At 38.8% G+C, this 20,036-nt stretch overlaps 1 protein-coding gene across 4 annotated transcripts in view; it reads left to right on the top strand.

The window, feature by feature from the left end:
• TTC28 (tetratricopeptide repeat domain 28) overlaps positions 1-20,036 on the top strand; it is an 836,277-nt gene that overhangs the window by 262,455 nt on the left and 553,786 nt on the right. Inside the window, exon 1 of one of the 4 annotated variants that reach the window (XM_037817393.1) lies at positions 6,834-7,524. The exons of the other annotated variants lie outside the window; for them this stretch is intronic. Coding sequence (XP_037673321.1) covers positions 7,498-7,524 — 27 coding nt within the window. The 5' untranslated portion in view covers positions 6,834-7,497. Of the gene's footprint in view, positions 1-6,833; positions 7,525-20,036 lie in introns of those variants that run through there. 4 annotated transcript variants of the gene reach the window in all.

Genomic DNA, 20,036 nt, shown 5'->3' with positions numbered 1-20,036 from the left:
AAAATAATTAGAAATAATAGTTGTACATTTAAGTAAATATTTAACTCTGTATTGGTGTTTTTTTAATAGTGTGATTTAAAGTTTTGCCATTTAGAGAATATTATCCCATCTGCTAATGTGGAAATTACCTCTTGCACTGTGTTTTACACCTGGAAGACTGCCATTAATTGTGTTAGGTGGTATAGGTAAGAAGAGTATTTTCGTGTGGGTCCCGTCTTCTGAATTACCTCCTAAATAGGTCAGTTAGTAATTGTCTTATATGTGCAGTAGGAACTTAAATGAACAATTCTTTATGATCTTAATTGCTGTTGTTTAATTTGGTAATCAGATTATCCACTGTCTGTCCCATTTATGTATTTAAAATAGGAAGAAAAAGCCCTCTTTTGTTTTTTTGTGGATGGCCAGATAGACAGCACTTTAGAAATTAGCATATGAATGTTTTGACGATCTCATTTAAGACAGCCTGTCAGTTTGGCAGTTCTGAGCCTGTTATTTCTGTGTCTTCCCTTTTTTCATTTTCATGTTTTGACAAATGAGACTGTACTTTTGACAAGTGATTTGAACTTCATCTAAGAATTTCAAAGTGTTCTTAATTTTTTATTTATTAAACTATCTAAAGATTATTTTATCCACCCATCTTTGATATTACAAGATTCTAACTAATACAAACGAAGGGAGAAAGAGATAGTACTGGAGTTCTTGCAATAAAATACCTTATTGAATTTTTTTTTTTTTTTTAGGAGCCTATATTTATTTCAACACAGCATCCTCAGACTTAGTTTTGGGCTTAGTACTGATTTAAGGGGAATGGCCCCTTTTTGTATCTCTTGAGGAGTGTATCTTTTAGGCCTGAAGGTATTTACATATATCCCAAATATCCCTTGATAAGTGTATACATACCTTGCTGAATTTTGCTGCAAAAGGAAAATCTATGTATTTAATCTTATTTAACCAACATTAAATTCATTCATTTGTTCAACAAATATTTAAAGAGTACCTAATATGTGTTGGGAACTGGAATTACAGTGGTGAACAGTACATAATGCCACACCAAAGAGCTTCCTATCTGTTGAGTGGCATAGAGGTCCAATGAGTAAATAATGTAATTTCAAACTGTAATAAGTGATTTGAAGAAAACAAAGCAAAGTAATAGGATAGATAGTGATTGGGACTGGGAGTTAATTTTGGTCAAAGTCTCTCTGAGAACTTGCTATTTGAAAAGAAATTTGGATGTTGAGAAGGAACCACTTGTTCAGGCCAAAGAGTATTCCATGCAGACATAACTGCAACTCTCAAGGTGATGATGGAAGTACAGGAAGGCAGAAGTGTCTAGAGCACAGTTAAGGGAAAGTATGATGAGAGATGAGGGCACAAGGTAAATGTTAGATCATATAAGACCTTGTTGGCCAAGACAAAGGCTTTGGATTTTAGTCTTTGTGCAAAGGAAAGCCTTAAGTGAGTATTAAACAGTGGAAATGCACAATCTGATTTACATTATGGAAACATTATTCTGATTGCTCAGAGAGACTGAATCATAGAAGACAAAGTGGGAACCATTGAGGGAAGTCCAGGTGAGATTGGTGGCTGCTGTGGCTAGAAAGGAAGCCCTGGTGCTCTCCAAAATATATACCTGTCAATATGTTCATGCAAGAAAAATGTGTGTTCCAAGCAGCAGAAACCAACTGTGACTAATTTAATCAAAAAGAAGAGTTTATGGAAAAGATAGTGGGCTGCTGGTATTATTGTTATTTTTTTAGTTGTGTAAATATCTTCCTCTTCAGTCTCCACCAGACTGCTATCTTTTTTTGTCTCCTCTTAGTGCGTAGTACAGTCCCTGTACATAAGGAATACTCAGTAAATGCCTGTTGAATTTAAAGAAACAGGGCTGGATTTCCTTCTCTCTGGGGCTGCCTGATAGTGGAAGGAGGTGAGGTTGGTAAGGTTAGAGGTGATCATCCCTGGATGTTGCAGAGGAACTTTCAGCCAAGTTTCCTTCCAGGGGAATGGGAACATGGTCCTGCATCAGCTGGGCTGTGTGGTAGAAGTTCTACTGTAATAAGTTATTTTAGCTTTCTTTTTTAGCAAAACAAGACCTTTATATCCTTAAAGCACCCAACTATGTGAAATATTCACTAATGAGGCAAAAATATGCTTCTTCCTATCTTTGCTCCTTTACTTTCCTAATACTCTTTTGACACATGAAAATAGAGGTCTTTAGGAAAATTAATATATTTTCCAAATACTGTTTCACATTGAGTTTAACAGTCTACTTCTAAAAGTAATAATTTACATAATAAATGTAAATAAGTATGAGGCTAGCTTTTTCAGGCATTTACCCTGTGATCAATGTCAGACATATCACCCTTTAGGAAATCTTGAAGAAATTCACAACAATGAAAAAAGGTGTGTTTTCTCCATTCATTTCCTCTCTCTTGCTTTTGTACGGATTTGAATAGACAAGTAGTTATTGAGGAAAATACTATTTTAATAGACTATTTTACAGTACCTGCTTTTAGGTAAGTGATTTGCAATGTGCTATGTTAAAAAATGGAAGAGTTGAAAAATGCCTTTTAGTAGTCATGGATCTGCGAAAATGTGTTCTTATTGTTTGATGTTGCATCTTTGAAACTATAATGCTAAATTACCACATTTTGAACTGAGCTAGCTTGGTAGCTCTGTATAAATAATTCCTAATAGAAAAGGTATATTACCGCAATAGTAATTCTGTAAATTTTCCAGATATAATTGCTGATTCAATTTGGATTAAGCAAAATAAATAAATAAGTACACAGAGAAGAAAAAGATAGCATGGTTTAAGACAGTGTTGGCATTTAGAGGCTTCCAGGTAATGGTCTCTATTGAGTGATACCTATTAAATGAAAGCTGAAACACTCACCAGAAAGCAGGGGAGAAGTGCCATACGGATTACAAGTAAGTGACCCTTAGAGAATATACCTTAAAAATTGGGAAACAGTTTAAAGCTTTATATCACTTTCAAGTTTTAGATTGAATCTTTCTACGGAAATATAAATATATTTTCTCTTTCTTCTTTCATGATACTGTTCTCAGACTACCCCTCCATTCCTCTTTCCCCATCCTGACTCAGTTTAAACGATTTTGTCTTTTATTAAGTCCAACAACATCTGAAGATGGGAGATTACTCTTCAGTCCACATGCCATGCATGGTGTGCATATGGATTCACAGATGCCTTCAGTAAACTGCCCCACAGCTGAGGAACTGTGTAGGTCCCTTAATTTACATACAGGAAAGTGAAGTCTTGTGTGGTTTAAGTCAGCAGTCATAAATCATGACTTGTTGACAGAATTTAGCCCTATAGGCATGTTTTGTTTAGCCTGTCAGAATGCTTTAAATTTTTTGAGCAAACATTTAATTTCAGGAAATTTTCAGCTTCTCATGAAAATTGAGAGGATCTGGCACCTTTGGACTGATGACATCAGTTGACTCAGAGTTGAACAGAAGCTATCCCTTTTACATGAAGCATGTCTCTCCAGATTGGCAATCCTCATAATTCCCTTTTGTCTTATACCTGGCTGTTTTACTTATTCATGTTAACTGCCTGGTCCCCTAGAATTTTTGTTACATGGGAAGTCATGGGCAGAGCAGGAAGTAGAAACCTTTCTCTTGATTTCTAAGCAATTGTAGCGTCTTCTTCATCTCCCCTTCCCCCATCACTCAGTTACTAGGTCATAAACAGGAGAAGCCTTGAGTTCTAGCCCTTTCATTGCTGGTGACTTGCTGTGTGGCATTGAACAGGTCACTTAACTCCTCTTAACTTTAGTCAAATGGTCATAATAAGCATTTTTAATCATGCTCATAGTTTTAAAAAAAGCAATACCTAAGGGCTTACATAAAAAATAACCTTATAAATCATAGTTAATATTTTGTCATATATTAGATCACATACAAATGGTGCTTCCATAATGCCCTTTTTCCTACTGTTAATACCTTCATGCTCTGCATTCTACAGAATAAAGTCCAGATTTTTAACTTTCCATTCAGTGTTCCCAGCCATTTGGTTCCAACATACCTTGCCAAAGTATTTTTTACTTTGGATGAAATGGAATGGAATTTCATTCATTCACTGTTCAGTCTTTTATCCCATAAATAATGAGTACCTCTTCTGTTCCAGACACTGTTCTAGAAACCAAGGATTACAAAGTTGAACAAAGAAGTCTCAGCTTCTGACATTCTACTACATAAGCCTTATATTTTTGGCAAGCCAATATATTTTGTCTTTTGAATACATCTTACATATTCCTGCCTCCTTTGCTCACACTATTCCCTTCTTCTCATTCTTTCATTGTTTCATCCAACAAATACTTTATGTCAGACACTGTTCTCATTTTGGTCTTGTAACAACAAAGTCCCTGCTCCCTTGAAATTTATGTTTTTGTGGGGAAAATAAGACATTATGTACATAAACAAATAAATATATGTCATAAGTGCTATAAAGGAAAATGGAGCAGGGTGTTTTTTTTTTTTGCTAAAGCTGCTGGAATACAATATACCAGAAATGGATTGGCTTTTATAAATGGGATTTATTAGGTTACAAATTTACAGTTCTAAGGCCATAAATGTGTCCAAACTAAGGCCTCAACAAGAGGATACCTTCTCTGAGGAAAGGTCGATAGCATCTGGGGTTCCCCTGTCACATGGGAAGGCACATGGCTGGTGTCTGCTGGGCCTCATCTGGGTTTAGCTTATGGTTTCCATGGCTTTCTCCAAAATGTCTCTGGGCTTCTGTCTTAGCTTCTCTCAGCTCCTGTGGGTCCTCCTTGCTTCTTCCTAGTGCAAACTCTGGATTATGTATCTTGGCTTCTCTCTTAGCTTCTCTGCTTTTTTCTCCCACAGTGTTTCTCTCTAAGTGTCTCTGAGCTCTCTCAGCTCCTGTGAGTTCTCCTTGCTTCTCCTGGGGCAAACTCTGGGCTTCATCTCTTAGCTTAGTATCTCCAAACATCTTTCTGTCTGCATCTCCAAGTGTCTGGGTCTATGTCAACTGTGATCTCTCTCTCTCTCTCCCTGAGCTCTCTTAAGGAGTCCACTAAACTAAGTAAGACCCACCTTGAATGGGCGAGGTGACATCTGCATGGAAATAATCTAATCAAAAGGTCCCATCCACAATTGGGTGGGTCACATCTCCATGGAAACAACCTAATCAAAAGATCCTATCCACAATAGGTCTGCCCCCACAAGATTGGATTAAAAGAAGATAGTCATTTATGGGTACATAACAGATTCAAACCAGCACACAGGGTAAGGAGGATAGAGCGTTACAGCATGAGGGTCATGGTGCAATTATTTTAGGTAGGATGATGAGAGAGAGCCTTTCTGAGATGATATTTGAACACAGACCTGAAGGAACTGAGAGAAGAAGCTAAGAGGTGTCTGGAGGAAGAGTGATCCAGGCAGAGGGCATGACAAGTGCGTGCTTGGCATGTTCAAGGGACAGTGAGTATAGTATGGGATGAGTAAGGAACGGGGAAGGGGTAGGAGGTGAGCTCAGAGGGTTGGGGTCCAGATCTTAGAAGCCTCATATAGGCCCTGTTAAGCAGCTTGGCTTTTGGCTCCAGAGTGAGTTTATCTCCTCTGAAGATATTCTTCAAGTTCCTTCCTTGACCAACCCTGCTTATGATAATTTCTCCTTTTAAACTCCTGTAACACCTATTGATGACATCACCCATTTGCCACTTAACAGACTTTTGCAGTGCTTGGTTGTCTTCTTAATGGTCTTCTGTTCTAACTTGTTTATAACTTCCTCCTCTAGCACAGGAACCTAGTTTTTACCTATTTCTATACTACAAGATATTTTGCACCTACTTAATACTTAATATATATTTCTTCTGTGAGTTTCTGACCTCAGATTCAGCAGTTGAAATTTGAAAGAGGTTTCTAAGAAAGAAGTGAGAAGACTTGATGATAGATTAGACGTAAGGACTGATAATAAGGTTTTAGTTTGTGATCCTAGAAGAATAAAGGGTGCTATGGACAGAAAAAAGAAAGCTGGGAAGAAAAGCTGATTTGGGAGGGGGGGTTGAATTTGATTTTGAATTTGCTGAACTTTTCATGCCAGTAGGACATCTGTCCAGACTGATACGGATATGTCAGATTATATACAGAGTATTGGAGTTGTATATGATGGCTACCTGCAGAATGTAATCTCAAGGGCAGGAGCACCATCTTACTTGCATTTTTAGTGCCTGGAACATGGGCTGGCAAATAAGAGTTACTTAAATTATAGGTACTTAATAGGTTTATTGAGATGAGAGGTAATGTTGACATGTAGCTATGACACATGTCATAGAAAGGTCATAAGCTCTGGAGTCAGATCATTATGGGTCTAACTTCCCGCCCCACCATATTCTCTGTGTTCATTTGGGGGCAAAATTCTTGATTACAATTTTTTTATTAACCTGTTGGATACCTGAAAATCATTTTTCTTCAAATCAGAAATTAAGATTTTGTAGCTTTTTGGGCTTGAGTCCATTCCTATTCTCTTTTTTTTTTCTCTGGATATAACTCACAAATCTAAGTATATCTTTTGAAATGGTTTATGTGACCTCTTAGATCTCTACTGGCTTTGATTTCTTAGTAGCATTTGGGTACCTCTGAAACTGGATGCTTTACTTTTGCTTTGGAGCAGATGTCGTGGCACTAAGACCCAGAAACCGTTTGCTCTGTGTGGCTGGAGCTGGGCAGGCTGTGCTTGTGCTGAAGGGAAGGAAGTCATTAGTGCAGACTGAGCTGTGGAGTTGGGTTCTTGCAGGATTTCCTTCCAGCCTTTCCCCACTAAGGTTCTTGGGAGTTAAAAAAAAAAAAAAATCTAAACACACAAACCAAGTTTTCCTATTTACAGTGTTAAGGGAAGGGTAGGCATTTCGGAAAGGGCAGATCCTTTCCCCCAAGTTATCCAAGAAGAAAGAGAAAACAGCATAAAGAAGCTCTGATTACAGATCTTTGGAATTTTCTTTGCTAAATTTTACAAACGAGAAATACACCCAGAATTTTGGGAATTGCTCCAGGCTGCGCGTGAGGGTTTGATTGCTTGTCTGATCTTTTTTGAGAAGAGGAGAATTCGCCAAAAGGGGTTTGGATGGCAGAATCCCGGTTGGGTTTCTGCAGCAGCTCGCCTTCTCAGTCTCTTCTCTGAGGGAGGGTCTCTGCCGCCGGCCCGAGACCCCCTGCCTCAGGCTCCTTTTGCAGGCGCCCGCCGGGGAAAATGCCCCGCTCTGGCAGGAGCACGCGGGTTGCTGCGGGGACTTCCTAGCCCGGTGGGAAGTGTGTTCGTGGTGTGGGGATAGTTTTCATTGAACTGAAGGCGAAAAGACTGGACTCTCCTGGGTTTTTCCCTTCGCAGTGAACATGGGAAAGAATTAGGGGGTGGGAGGGAGGCAGCATGACTTGCAGTCGTCGCTGCCCTGCATCTGCCCCCAGCCCCCAGCCAGCATCTTGATGTTCCACGTATCGGCTGTACAAATATGATGAAATGGCAGCCCCGGAAGAAGGTAAGTGTCCTGGAGTGGGGACGGGGCCCCGACTCTCGATCAAGGGAATGATAATGGTGTCGGTCCCACCACCCCTTCGGTAGTTTGCCGGGCCGGCCAGTGGAGCAGCTCTGTCCCTTTAGGGACTTGCGCCTGCCCTTAGGGACGAGTTACCAAGTCTGGTCTGCGTCCACTGCCCTTTAAGTTTTGTCTTCTTGGTACGTCTGGACTCTCAGGGGTGACAGCTCAGAAACACCCGTTTCCTTTAGGAACCTTGTGGAGCCAGCGGAAAGATTAGCTTTGCGGGAGCCAGCCAAAAGCTTCCAGGATCCCGAGGACTCGGCGGCGCCCCGTCTTGGGGGGTGACGGTGGGGGTGGCGGTGGCATTTGAGTCTGCAACCCTCCCCCCCAACACATTCCTGTGGCCCCGCAGGTGGGTGTTGTAGCACCTTCTTCCCCAAGGGGTTAATAGGCTCAGAGCCGCTGGCAGACGCTTCCCCAGGGCCCCGCTGGGGGGCGAGCAGTCCCAGCACAACCGCCCAGCAGCTGTTTCCCGGGAGGCTGGGCCGCGGGGCCTCCTGCCCGAACGCCTGGGGCCGGGCAGCAGCAGGGCCTTCAGCCCATCGGGCTGCGGGCGGCCGCGTGGGCCAGTGCGAGTGCGCGCGCCGGCCATTGTGCACGGGCGTGTGTCTGTGCGTGTCAGCGTGCACGGGCTTGTGTGCATCGATCGTGGGGAAAAGAGGGAGGGGGCACTTTGCGTTTTGCGAGATTATTTCCTAATATGGCTCCTTTGTTGAGAACCCAAAAAAAAAAAAAAAAAAAAATCCAGTGATTCTATCAAAATAAATTGCTATTGGTCCCAGAAATAACGTTTCTAAATGTGGTACTGGTCCCTACCCCAGCAAATTGAGGAAAAAAGACAGCTTTCTTCAAGTTGTTGGCAGCCGTAGGTTGGCTAGGGCTCCCTTTTGCTAACTTGTCTGGCGCTGTTAGGTGAACCCAGTGGTTCACTGCATAGCAGGACCCCCCACTCCCTACCTCATTTGGCCGTGGTTTTTATTGACATTCTTCTGAAGGCAAACGTAGCAAACTGAATATGCTGTACCCCTCCCCATCCACGACCTGTCCCTGTTAGCAGCTGCCTGGTGTTTTACTTGAACTAGCTAAACTGACTCTTTCTTTGTGGCATGATGTGTGATTCCGTGTTTTACATAAGAGCTGAAATAGAAATCATATGTGAAATGCAGAGAGGGTATTGTGCGTTTGTTTTATTGCTATATAGTCTAACAAGCCCTGCCTTAGTATAGCCTGGTGAACTGAAAGGTTTTCTCTCATATCTAATTGATGAGATTTTGTCCTCAGATGATTTTGTTTTTTCTGCCTCATCCTGAAGTCAAAATCTCTCATATATTAGTTTTCAATATAGAGCTTCTTTGAGTGAGATTGGTTTTGTTTATTTTGGTTAAGGGATCCATGTAATTCTCTGACCACCCCACCTTCCCCATAAAAAATCAGAGGATGAGGAAAACCCATAGAAGAAACCATATAATTAAGCAATTTAAACAGATGCTGCATATTCCTAAAGTCCCCTACTTATATATTTGTAAATTGCATATTTATAAGCACAAACTGTACATCTGTAAATGTCTGTTTTCTCTATTTTACTCAATATGCAGTAACTCATGTGGTTATGTCTGTGGAAACCCCTCTGGGTACTGGTATTGCTTGAACCACAGAAGTATTATTCTTGGCAGTCAGATGGATTTCTGGACTCTGGAAGACTCTGTTTCAAGTGTTAGGATTCACTCTGCAATATTTACTCATTCTGTGATGCTTAAATTGCTTTACCAGAAGGTTGTGTTTATTTGCTGTGTTTGTAATCTCAAATCATTATGTTATAAGGATTCAGATATGATTCTGCGTAGTTCATGGAAGATTCAAAAATAAGCTGAGCCATCAAATACTGTATGATTATTTGGTGGTAGTTGAGAACAGTTCTTACTTCTACATTGGAAATGGAAGCTGTCTTGGAAGAGACTTGATATTCAATTCGGGTGGAGTACCAGTAAATCTCTGCAAAGATTAGGTTTATTTTCTTACTCTTGCCAGAATACTCACATGATCAGATCACTGCCATGGTTTCTGGCTAGGTCTGCTAACACATTTGTAGTGGTACAGTCATATGCCATGTGTTTTACCAAACTGTTTCAAAAAAACCATTTACACTACAGATGAAAAGTGATATTGCATTGATGTGATTTTAACAAAGCTAGGAAGCCCATCCACGGAATGCTGTCCTAGGTAGCGTTTATCTATATCTGGGCTTCAGGACTGGGATTGGTTGGTAACTTGCTATCACGATGCCCTATCAGCCACTACCAGTGCTGGCATTTGTAAATTCTGGGCTCACTCTATTAAGAAAATGACCATAGGTTTTAGATTTCTTTGTTTTTGACTGAGCTTGCAGCTGGGATACATGCCTTTTCCTTCCCTTTTCCCTACTTACTTGCAGGGTTAAACGAAATACTAAAATTCAAGACATGGGCCCTGGAGTATTCAATTAAGTTCTGCTACCTTTTCACAAGCAAGCCACCAGAGCGTGATTATTTGTGTTCTACCCTCTTCAAGCTAGGAGTTTAGGACCTGGTCTTTCAGAGCATAGTGGGCCTCCCACCAAAAGCCCTATAATTTCCCTAAAAAGCAGGATTCTGAATAGTTGTCCTGATCTCATCATGGTAAGAATGGCATTTAATTCATACAAATAATAGCTACCACTTTTTGAGTACCTAATCCATGCTAGCCATCTCTAATTGCTCTATATGCATTCATTTAATCCTTATCCAATGAGCTGGAAGGTGTTTAGTCTGCATTTTACAGATAAGGAAAGTGAGGGTTAGGGAAGTAAAATGACTTACCCCAATCACATAGTGTGGTGGAGTCAGCTAGGATTGGACAGTACCTTTAAAAAAAAAAAAATTTTTTTTTACTTCCCCATTGTAGTTGGGAATTTTGATAACCATACCTCTTTACCCAAATAAGTTAAAGCGTGAGATTGAGAGGATCCCAATACTTGAAGGTTAGCCATATCTTTGCTCCCTGCCCCCTATTCCCTGGATACCAGCACCAAAATGGTCTTCCTTCATTCTTTTCCTTTCGTCTTCTTGTAAAGAAACATTGATTTTACCTACCTCTGAATTCTTGGAGCATTTAGAGTCTATGTCCCTTTAGGCTGATTGTCTTTTTTTTTTTTTTTTTTTCTTTTGATTGAGGTGAAATTCACATAAAATTAACCATTTTAAAGTGAACATTTCAGTGGCGTTTAATTTAGTACATTTACAATGTTGTGTAACTACCATAGGCTGATTGTCTTTATTTAAAAAAAAATTATTGTACTAACACACACACACACACAAACACATATATAATAAAATTTGCCATTTTAAAACCAATTCAGTGGCATTTTGTAGCTGGCTTCTTTGACTTAGCATACTGTTTTCAAGGTCAATCCATGTTATGGCATATATTAGTGATTGTCTTTTATTGATAATAATCTTTTTATCTCTTTTGTATATATCTTTATATATCCGTCTCTATCTATCTGTATGTCTGTCTCTCTCTCGATCTTATCTCCCAATTGCACTTAAAGTTCTTTGAGTTCAGAAACCATGTATCATACCTTGTTTTTGGTGCCAGGATAATATAGTTGCTCAATAAATATTTGTTTGATCTCAGAGTAAGAATTATTACTGTGTAAAAACCTGTATTTTTAAACTTTCTTATTTTAAGTGGTAGTATGAACTTTAATGTAAAAATGTTCAAAAATATTTCAGATGACTCACCAACATTGGACTGTAGTGTATTATTAAAGAAAACCAAGACATTTTGGCACTCACTAATAATCTTTTTTAGACAACATCAGGGAGGGGGCAGCCGCATACTCCTACACACATCTCCACGGAGGTTCATGGTTAAGATGCAGTAGTTGGTTTCGTGGCCCAGGCTCCCACTTCAGTGTCATGATCCGTTTATTCATATAACCTTACTGGTCTGGCAGAATATACTTTCTACCATTTTTGTCTTATAGTTAACAGGCTATTATGCATCACATTATTTTTATCTTGTATTTGCAGAAATGATAGTGATTAAAATGCTCATCTCATAGGAACATGTTTGTTTACAATTCTGAAGCAATGTCTGTTCTTTAGAATCCAAGGATTAGTATCAGATAACACTGTGTAAATAAGACTGCAGTAAAACCCTTCAGGAAAGCTGCTGCTGACTGGATTTTTTCATTGCTTATCTAATATTGTATTACTCTTCACACATAATAAAAGATCATTAATAGGAATGTGTCACATAAGCTACATTAATTGTATCATTTGAGAATCATATGAGGTATTTATGTTGTTATACTTGTCATATTAATATAATGTGAAGCTGGCTTCTTAAATGACTTCTCTGACAGAGTGTCATTTAAAAAGCTTCTTTGGAAGCTTAGTTGTGAGGATTACATCCTGTAAATCTGTGTCATGGAATAGCTTATTACTTTACAAAAAAGTGTATTTCAAATCCCTGCATTTTTTCTAGATGAAGTATTTTGTTTCTGGATTAGAAAGCTAAGTCTCAAAATTTAATATAGCTATGCTAAATTACTTAGTTACCTGTCTGAATGCTGTGCTAATTGATATTATTATATAATTCATTTTGGGCTGCAGTTTAGTAGTAAAAAATTAGACTTAAAACTAATCATGCCCCACCTTGATCAAGACAGTGGAGTGAGATGCTTCAGGGCTAACCCCTTTAGAAGCTTTGAACACCAGCACAAACTGACAGAAACATCTTTCTCAAAGCTACAGAAAACAGTCAAAGGCCTTTCAGGAACAGGGCTAGCACTGAATCAAGAAAAATCTACTTGAAAGCAGTAGGATCTTGTGGGACTCTGGCTGGCCCCCTCCTACCCCTCACCAGATATATGAGGAGCTATCCCACACTCCCATTGTGCAGATCCCCAGTCCCAGTCTTGGAGGGAGCAGAGTAACCCTTGTACACATACTGAGAGCATGTATGTTTGACCCAGTATGGTTGCCTGAGGGACTTGCTGTCTCAGAATTTGCCCTGTGTGTAACAGTCAGCTCACTGAGCACTCCTACAGAACCCTGTGGGAGAGCAGTCAAGTGGTGGCCTGGGGCAAGGGGTTGCTGGCTATAGGACATATAGAGCAGTGCCCAGGACCAGGAGGAACCTGTTTCCTGGGGAAGAGAGAATATCTGTATCATTGCTCCTAGGGTTACATGCATATGTTCAAAAGAAGAAGACAGGTATGCTGAACAATTAGGGAGGATCCTATACTTTGGCCTGCAGCTGTTCTCTAACCTCATTGTATAGATAAGCCCTGAAGGAGAGGTCTATCTGCAAAGACTGGGAAATGTGTTTTTCTTTTTACTTTTTTTTTTTTTTTTTTTGCATTGTATTTCTTGGCATTAAAGAAAGCTCTGTCATAACACTTGCTGGATACAGGCTTAGGGAAAAGAGGCCTGAGAGTATAAATTCCAGTGATAACACATTAAAATATCAAAATGTCCACCTTTCAACCAAAGTTTACAAAACATACAAAGAAACAGGAAGTGATGGCCCAGACAAAAGAGAAAATTAAAGCATTAGGAACCATCGGTGAGGAGAACCTGACTCAGGACATTCCAAAGACTTTTAAAAATTGGTTCTTGGACTGTAGTTAATAGTACAGTTATAAAAGTGTGCTTTCATCAGTTGTAAATGTTCCACACCATGCACAGTGTTAATAATAGGATGGTATATGGGAATCTTGTATTTTATGCATGATTATTCTGTAAACAGCTTTTCAAATTCTAAAAAATGATCCTAAATATGCTCAAAGAGCTTGTTCCAATTCAGCTCAGCCCCAAGACCAAAGAATACACCAGGCGCAGAATTAGATATGTGTTTAATTAGGACTTACGAACAAGAGATGGTTCCATGGCAGTGGCTGACTGGGAAAGATGGAGGTTAGCATTCCGCAAAGAGCAGGTGGTACAGGGGTGGTTTATAGGGGTTAGGACAAAGACATTCCATAGGGTGTGAGAATAAAGTTTCGACAGAGTCATGTGAAACAGGGGTATGGAGATTTGTTCTCAACAGTGATCAGGGGAGGGGAGTTTTAATGCTTTGTTTATGATACCACTTGTACATTCTTTCACACCCTGGGGAGGTCTGATGACCTTTTACATCTGTCCTGGTCAAGTAGGTGGCTTTGTGCAATAACTCACTTTCACTGTGGAGGGGAGGGGGCCCAGGCCCTGTGTCCCCACAGTCCTAAAGGAAAACATGGACAAAGAACTACAGGAAATCAGGAAAATGATAGATGAACACAAGGAGAATATCAGTAGAGAGATGGAAATCATGAAAAGGAGCCAAACAAAGCTGAAACCACAGTAACACAAATTTAAAATTCCCTTGAGGGGCTCAACAGCTGTGATTGGAGATGGCAGAAGAAAGATTCAGTGAACTTGATGATAAGACATCCAGTTTGAAGAGCAGAAAGAAGAAAGAATGAAGAAAGTGAACAGAACCTGTAAAAACTGTGGAGCACCATCAAACATACCAATATAAGCCTTGTAGGAGTCCCAGAAGGAGAAGAAAAAGAGAAAGGAGCAGAGAGAATATTCACAGAAATAATGGCTGAAAACTTCCCAAGTTTAATGAAAGATGTGAATACATACACATATACATGTTCAATGAACTCCAAACAGGATAAACCCCGGTAGATACATGCCAGGGCATATTATAATCCAGCTGTTGAATATCAAATATGAAGAGAGAATTCCAAAAGCTGCAAGAGAGAAACAGTGTGTCATGTACAAGGGAGCCTCAATAAGGTTGAGTGCTGATTTCTCATCAGAAACCATGGAGGCAAGAAGGCAGTGGAAAAACAAATTTAAAGTGCTGAGTGCAAAAAAACTGCCAACCAAGAATTCTATATCTGGCAAAATTGTCTTTCAAAAGTGAGGGAGACATGGGGATGAATCTGGACCCGATATCGTGGGGTTGAGAACATCTTCTTGACCAAAAGGGGGATGGAAAATGAAATGAAATAAAGTTTCAGTGGCAGAGACATTCCAAATGGAGCCAAGAGGTCACTCTGGTGGTCATTCTTATGCACTATATAGATAACCCTTTTTAGGTTTTAATGCACTAGAATAGCTAGAAGTAAATATCTGAAACTATCAAACTGCAACCCAGTAGCCTTGACTCTTGAAGATGGTTGTATAGCAATGTAGCTTACAAGGAGTGACAGTGTGATTGTGAAAGCCTTGTGGATTACACTCCCTTTATCCATTGTATGGATGGATGAGTAGAAAAATGGGGACAAAAAAACTAAATGAAAAATAGGGTGGGGGAGGATGATTTGGGTGTTCTTTTTTACTTTTATTTTTTACTCTTATTTTCACTTTTTCTGGTATGAGGAAAATGTTCAAAGAATAGATTGGGGTGATGTGTGCACAACTAATGATGGTACTGAGAACAATTGATTGTACACTTTGGATGATTGTATGGTATGTGAATATACCCCAATAAAATTGAATTTAAAAATAAGTGAGAGAGACAGAGGCAACAGCCTCTCCAAGAACATCAGCCAGGTGCATCCCCCTGCCCCATAATGTCAGCACCCCTTTTCAATATCAACAAATTAGGTTGTTCACTGCCCAGATATCCCTGAAGATTGAGACAGTGATCAAATGAGAGAAGGGTAGCAACTGACAAGACAGGATTTAACAAAGGATTAAGAATACTGAATCTTTATATAAATAATATATTTTTTTAGTTTCTAGGGTATTAGAATACCTAGAAAGAAATAACTGAAACGGTGGAACTATAACATATAACATGCTTTGAAATTTGCTCTGTAGCTACTTGTTAAATTATACTTTGAAAGTTATCACATTTCTGTGTATATGTTATATTTCACAATAAGAAAATAACTGAAATTGTGGAACTGTAACCCATAACATTCTTTGAAATTTGCTCTCTAACTAGTTGTTAAATTGTACTTTGAAGGTTATCACTTTTCTGTATATGTGTTATATTTTACAGTAAAAAAAATCTAAGATAAAAGAAGTGAGGGAGAGATTAAGACATTCCCAGATGAACAAAAGCTGGGGGAGATTGTTTCCACCAGTTCAGTTCTATAAGAGATGTTAAAGAGAGTTCTCCAGATTGAAAGGAAAGGACACTAGACAATAGAGCAAAGCTGCATCAAGAAATGAAGATCAACAATAAATGTGACAGGGGTAAATATAAATGCCAGTATTATTGTGTCTTTGGCTTGTAACTCCATTTTTACTTCCTAAAGAATCTAAAAGGCAAATGCATAAAATGTAATGATAAATCAATAATTTTGGACTCAATGTATAAACATGTAATCTGTGACAAGAACTACATAAAGGTAGGGAGACAAAGGGGTATAGGAACATAGTTTGTGTAGACTATTGAAGTTAATTTGGTATCAAAACAAACAAGATTGTTACAGATCTAAGATGTTAACTTTGGTAACTACAAAGAAAATATCAGAAATTTGCAAGCTCATAGAGACAGAAATTAGAATACAGGTTATCAGGGGCAAGGGAAAGGGGAGTGGTAAATGAAAATGAGTGTAGGGTGTCTGTTCAGAGAAATTGGAAAGTTTTAGTAATGAAATGTGGTGAGGGTTCTGCAACATAGTGAATGTGATCCATCCCATTGAATGGTATGCTTAGGAGGGGTTGAGATGGGAAAATTCGTATTGTATACATGTTCCCAAAATTAAAAAAAGAAAGCAACTAAAGAGACACTGACAATTAAGGGCAATATGTGATCCTGGACAAGGTCTAACAAGGGAGGAGAGCAGGCTCAAAAGGACATTATTGGGACATATGATAAAATTGGAATATAGACTGTAGGCTTTATGCCAAGGTTTAATTTCTTGAACTTGATAATTGAACTTAAGGTGGATACATATGTAGATATGTGCTAGGAAGTGTACATGGCAGTAATAAATGTTCAAGGGGAGCGTGATGAATATAACCTATATTCAAGTGTTCAGAAAATGGATTGATAAACAGTTAAATGGATAAATAGATAGATAAATTGATAGACCAATAGAATGATATGGCACACATGGCAAAATGTTAAAATTGGTGGATCTCAGTATCTGGAGAAACAGGATTATGTTGGAGTTCTCTGTAGGGGATGTATTACTTTTGTAACTCTCCTGCAAGTTTGAAGGTATTTCAATATAAAAAGTTTAAAAATAAAAAAGAAAGCTAATAAGCACAGTAGACAAAGAACTTCAACAGAGAAGTCCAAGAAATTTCATGATAAAGGTCTTTCTGCAAATCCATTTTATACACCATTTCCAGAACAGTGCAGCCTAGAGACCCAGGTTTTGGTTCTGGCAGCTCTGCTGACTTGTGTCCTTGGGCAAGTCATTTAATCTTTCACTTCTGACTCCCCACTGCTATAGTTTAACGCCTCATTATCACTTGTTGGATCTATTGCAAATGGCATCCTAATGATTTTTCTTTTTCTGGTTTTCCTCTCTGGTTTTTCCTTCTTATTACTTCTAGAGTAATTGCTAAAAACACACAAACACATCTGATCACATTACTCACCTTCTTAAAAGCCTGCATGTCCTCTCCATTGTCTAGATGAGGTCTCCAAGGTGAGGGAAACACACCCTAGGCTGGGGAGTGTGTGGAAAAATATTAGAACTTCTATTTTTATGTATTTTAATCTAAAAGAATAAGAAATAAATTAAGCTTTACTAATCTTCTGAATACTCTTTGCCAATCGTGCCCTCACTTGTTCAGAGGCCATGAGGGATTCTTACTCATTTTTCACATCAGTTTGTTCACTGGAGTGTGTTGTGGCATATTGCAGTTTCCATCATAGAGGATCTGAAGTGATTAGTTTTATTAAAGAGAAGAAGAAGAAAAACAAGAAGAATGTAGTTTAAGTTGTATAGTGATGAAGAGCTGGGCTCTGAAGCCGGATTGCCTGGGCTCAAATTCCAGCTCAGTCTCTTAGTAGCTGTGTAACCAAGTTATTTCCTCTGCATTTCAGATGTCTCATCTCTCCGTGTAATGTGACTGGCCCCTAGCTCTTAGCACGACTTTGAGGATTTAATGTAAAGTGCTTAGAATAGTGTCTGGCACAGAGTAAGTGCTCACTACTTTTTTTCTGTTAGTGTGATTGCACCCACAATGTAGCTACTGTGTGACTCACCTCGCTTCTATTCATTTGCATACGTTCTTTCCTCTGCCTAGAATGCCTTCTCCTCTTACTCTTAATTCTACTTCATTTGATTACCGGTCAAACCTTAAGAATCAACTCAGCCTTCTCCTGCTTAGTGAATCCTTCTGTAATTGCTGGATGTCACTGTTCGCACCCTCCTTTGATTGTACTTGTAGGGGTCACAGTCATAGCCTGCACTGCAACTGTCAGTATGCCTGCCTCTACCAGTTTAATTTCTAGGGCAGGAATTATCATTATAATTTGTATCCCAGCTGAAGCACAGTGTTGGCAAAGAGTAGAAACTGAATGAGTGAGTGAGTGAATGAATACATTTATGGAATGAGTTGTTTGAATTACATCAGTGGTCTTCAACCAGTTGACAAGTTTCTCTAACTTGCCAGTTGTTAGGAATGCCTAACTTGGAAGTTTATCTCTATCCATTTCTCACCCTCTCAGAAAACCATGTGGAATATAAGTGAGTGAGGATTCATTAAAGGGATAATCTTAACTATGCAGCTATTGAAATCAAGTCACAGTTATTTGTAATTCATCTCAAAGCCCTTCAGAAGACATAGTGGCAGGCAACACTGTGGTTGTAAACCACCAGGGTACATCTTTATTCCCTTCAGCCTTAAATAATTTTGGTTCAGTAAAATTGGTAGGGAACAATCATTTATAGAAAACTACTTTTAGGAACATTTGGGAAGCTGGAAATAGTTGATAGACTTGATAAGAAGTGAAGGAAGTCAGTGATGAGGAAATCTGATTTGGCACCTTCACTGTTCAGGGGCCAGCCAGTACACATTGCCAGCATGAGAGGTGACAGGGTTTAATTGGCCCAGCTTCGAGAAAGGGCACCAGCAGCCACCTTCATTCTCCTAGTCAGTCACAGTGATGACATGCTGTGGAAAACACAGCAGAAGCAAGAGAAACCTGAAATCCTGGCTAGCCCTGTCAGCATTAGCTTCCGCAGTGAATTCATTATGTCATTAATAACAATGTATGGCTCAGCTTTAAGACTTTGCTTTTATTGCTGTGCTAAAACTATGTAGTTTTATTGAAAGCTATAAAATTATATGTCATTTAACTTACATTTCAGGATTTATATGAAGCTTTTGTCCTGAATTTTCTTGTTAGGTGTTGTTTTTAGATTTTTGTAGCTGAGAGAAGTATTCTCATGTGTTTGAACCCTTTAACTGTATTCCTTTTTCTGCACATTTTATTTGGAGTATTCTTTTATTTAGAGTATTCTGTCTTTGTTATTTTAATTATTCTGTCATTTTTGCTTATATTTTAAGAAAAACATAAAATTGTATACTTTGGATTACAACTTCTGTGTAAAAACTTAGCATTTCTAGAAAAGGTACATGAGGGAAACTTGATGTCACTTGTCAAAGCTGCACCTAAGCTTTCTGCTGGTAGATTTCTCTCAGTTTGGACTTTTAAAGGACTGAACTTTTCTGACTTATATACAGTGGATCTGTATTTATGAATGCACCTATATTTCCAGCATCATTTACTTTGCAGGAAGTAATATTTTGGATTTATATCATGTATGATGCTGGAATTTTAATATTCCATGGTCTCCATGGAAAATCACTACACTAATGTATTTAATTTACCTGTGTTCTTTTTTGTTAATTTCCCAGGGACTCAAACTTAATTCATTAACACTTTTTAAATTTCAAACATTTTTTTGATGTGAAATTCTAAAAAATATTGCATATTTTGTGCTTGTTTAAACAGAAGATACTAAACATGGTTTAAGCTTCTCCTGATTACTCAGGATTATTATCATTCTATCTGCTAAAATAAGTAATCCTGCAGGGGCTGTTAAGGAAAGTAAAACTATTTGCTCCTTTACTGAATGACCCCAGATTGCTGTTTTGTTTCTTTTTAAATAATTTTATTCCTACTTTTTCTTTCCACTTGCCTGAAGTAGTGCTTTTGTCATGTGCTTACCTTTGCAATTCTGTTTTTTTTAATTTGTTCTAATCTGTGGTGAGTAAGAAATGCAGCTGACTGAGCTTTAGCTTGTAACCAAGATGAAAGTCAGTAGACTGTGCGAGGGTTGTCTTATGAGTCCGTGAACTGTGGAGTGTGGACTGTGGTTTTCTGTTTTGACTGCTTAGAGGTTTTCTCTTTATACCTACTTTCTGCTTTTTAGCCTGGGTTTTAGATAGTTGAAGTGGTTCAAAAGTGACCTTTTGATAAGTCAGATATTATTATGCTGTTGATTATTGGGACTT

This window comes from Choloepus didactylus, chromosome 23 (assembly GCF_015220235.1).
Source record: "Choloepus didactylus isolate mChoDid1 chromosome 23, mChoDid1.pri, whole genome shotgun sequence".
In the NCBI taxonomy this organism is placed as follows: Eukaryota; Metazoa; Chordata; class Mammalia; order Pilosa; family Megalonychidae; genus Choloepus; species Choloepus didactylus.
Note: the sequence above shows the minus strand (reverse complement) of the source record. Positions and strands in the feature narration are given on the sequence as shown.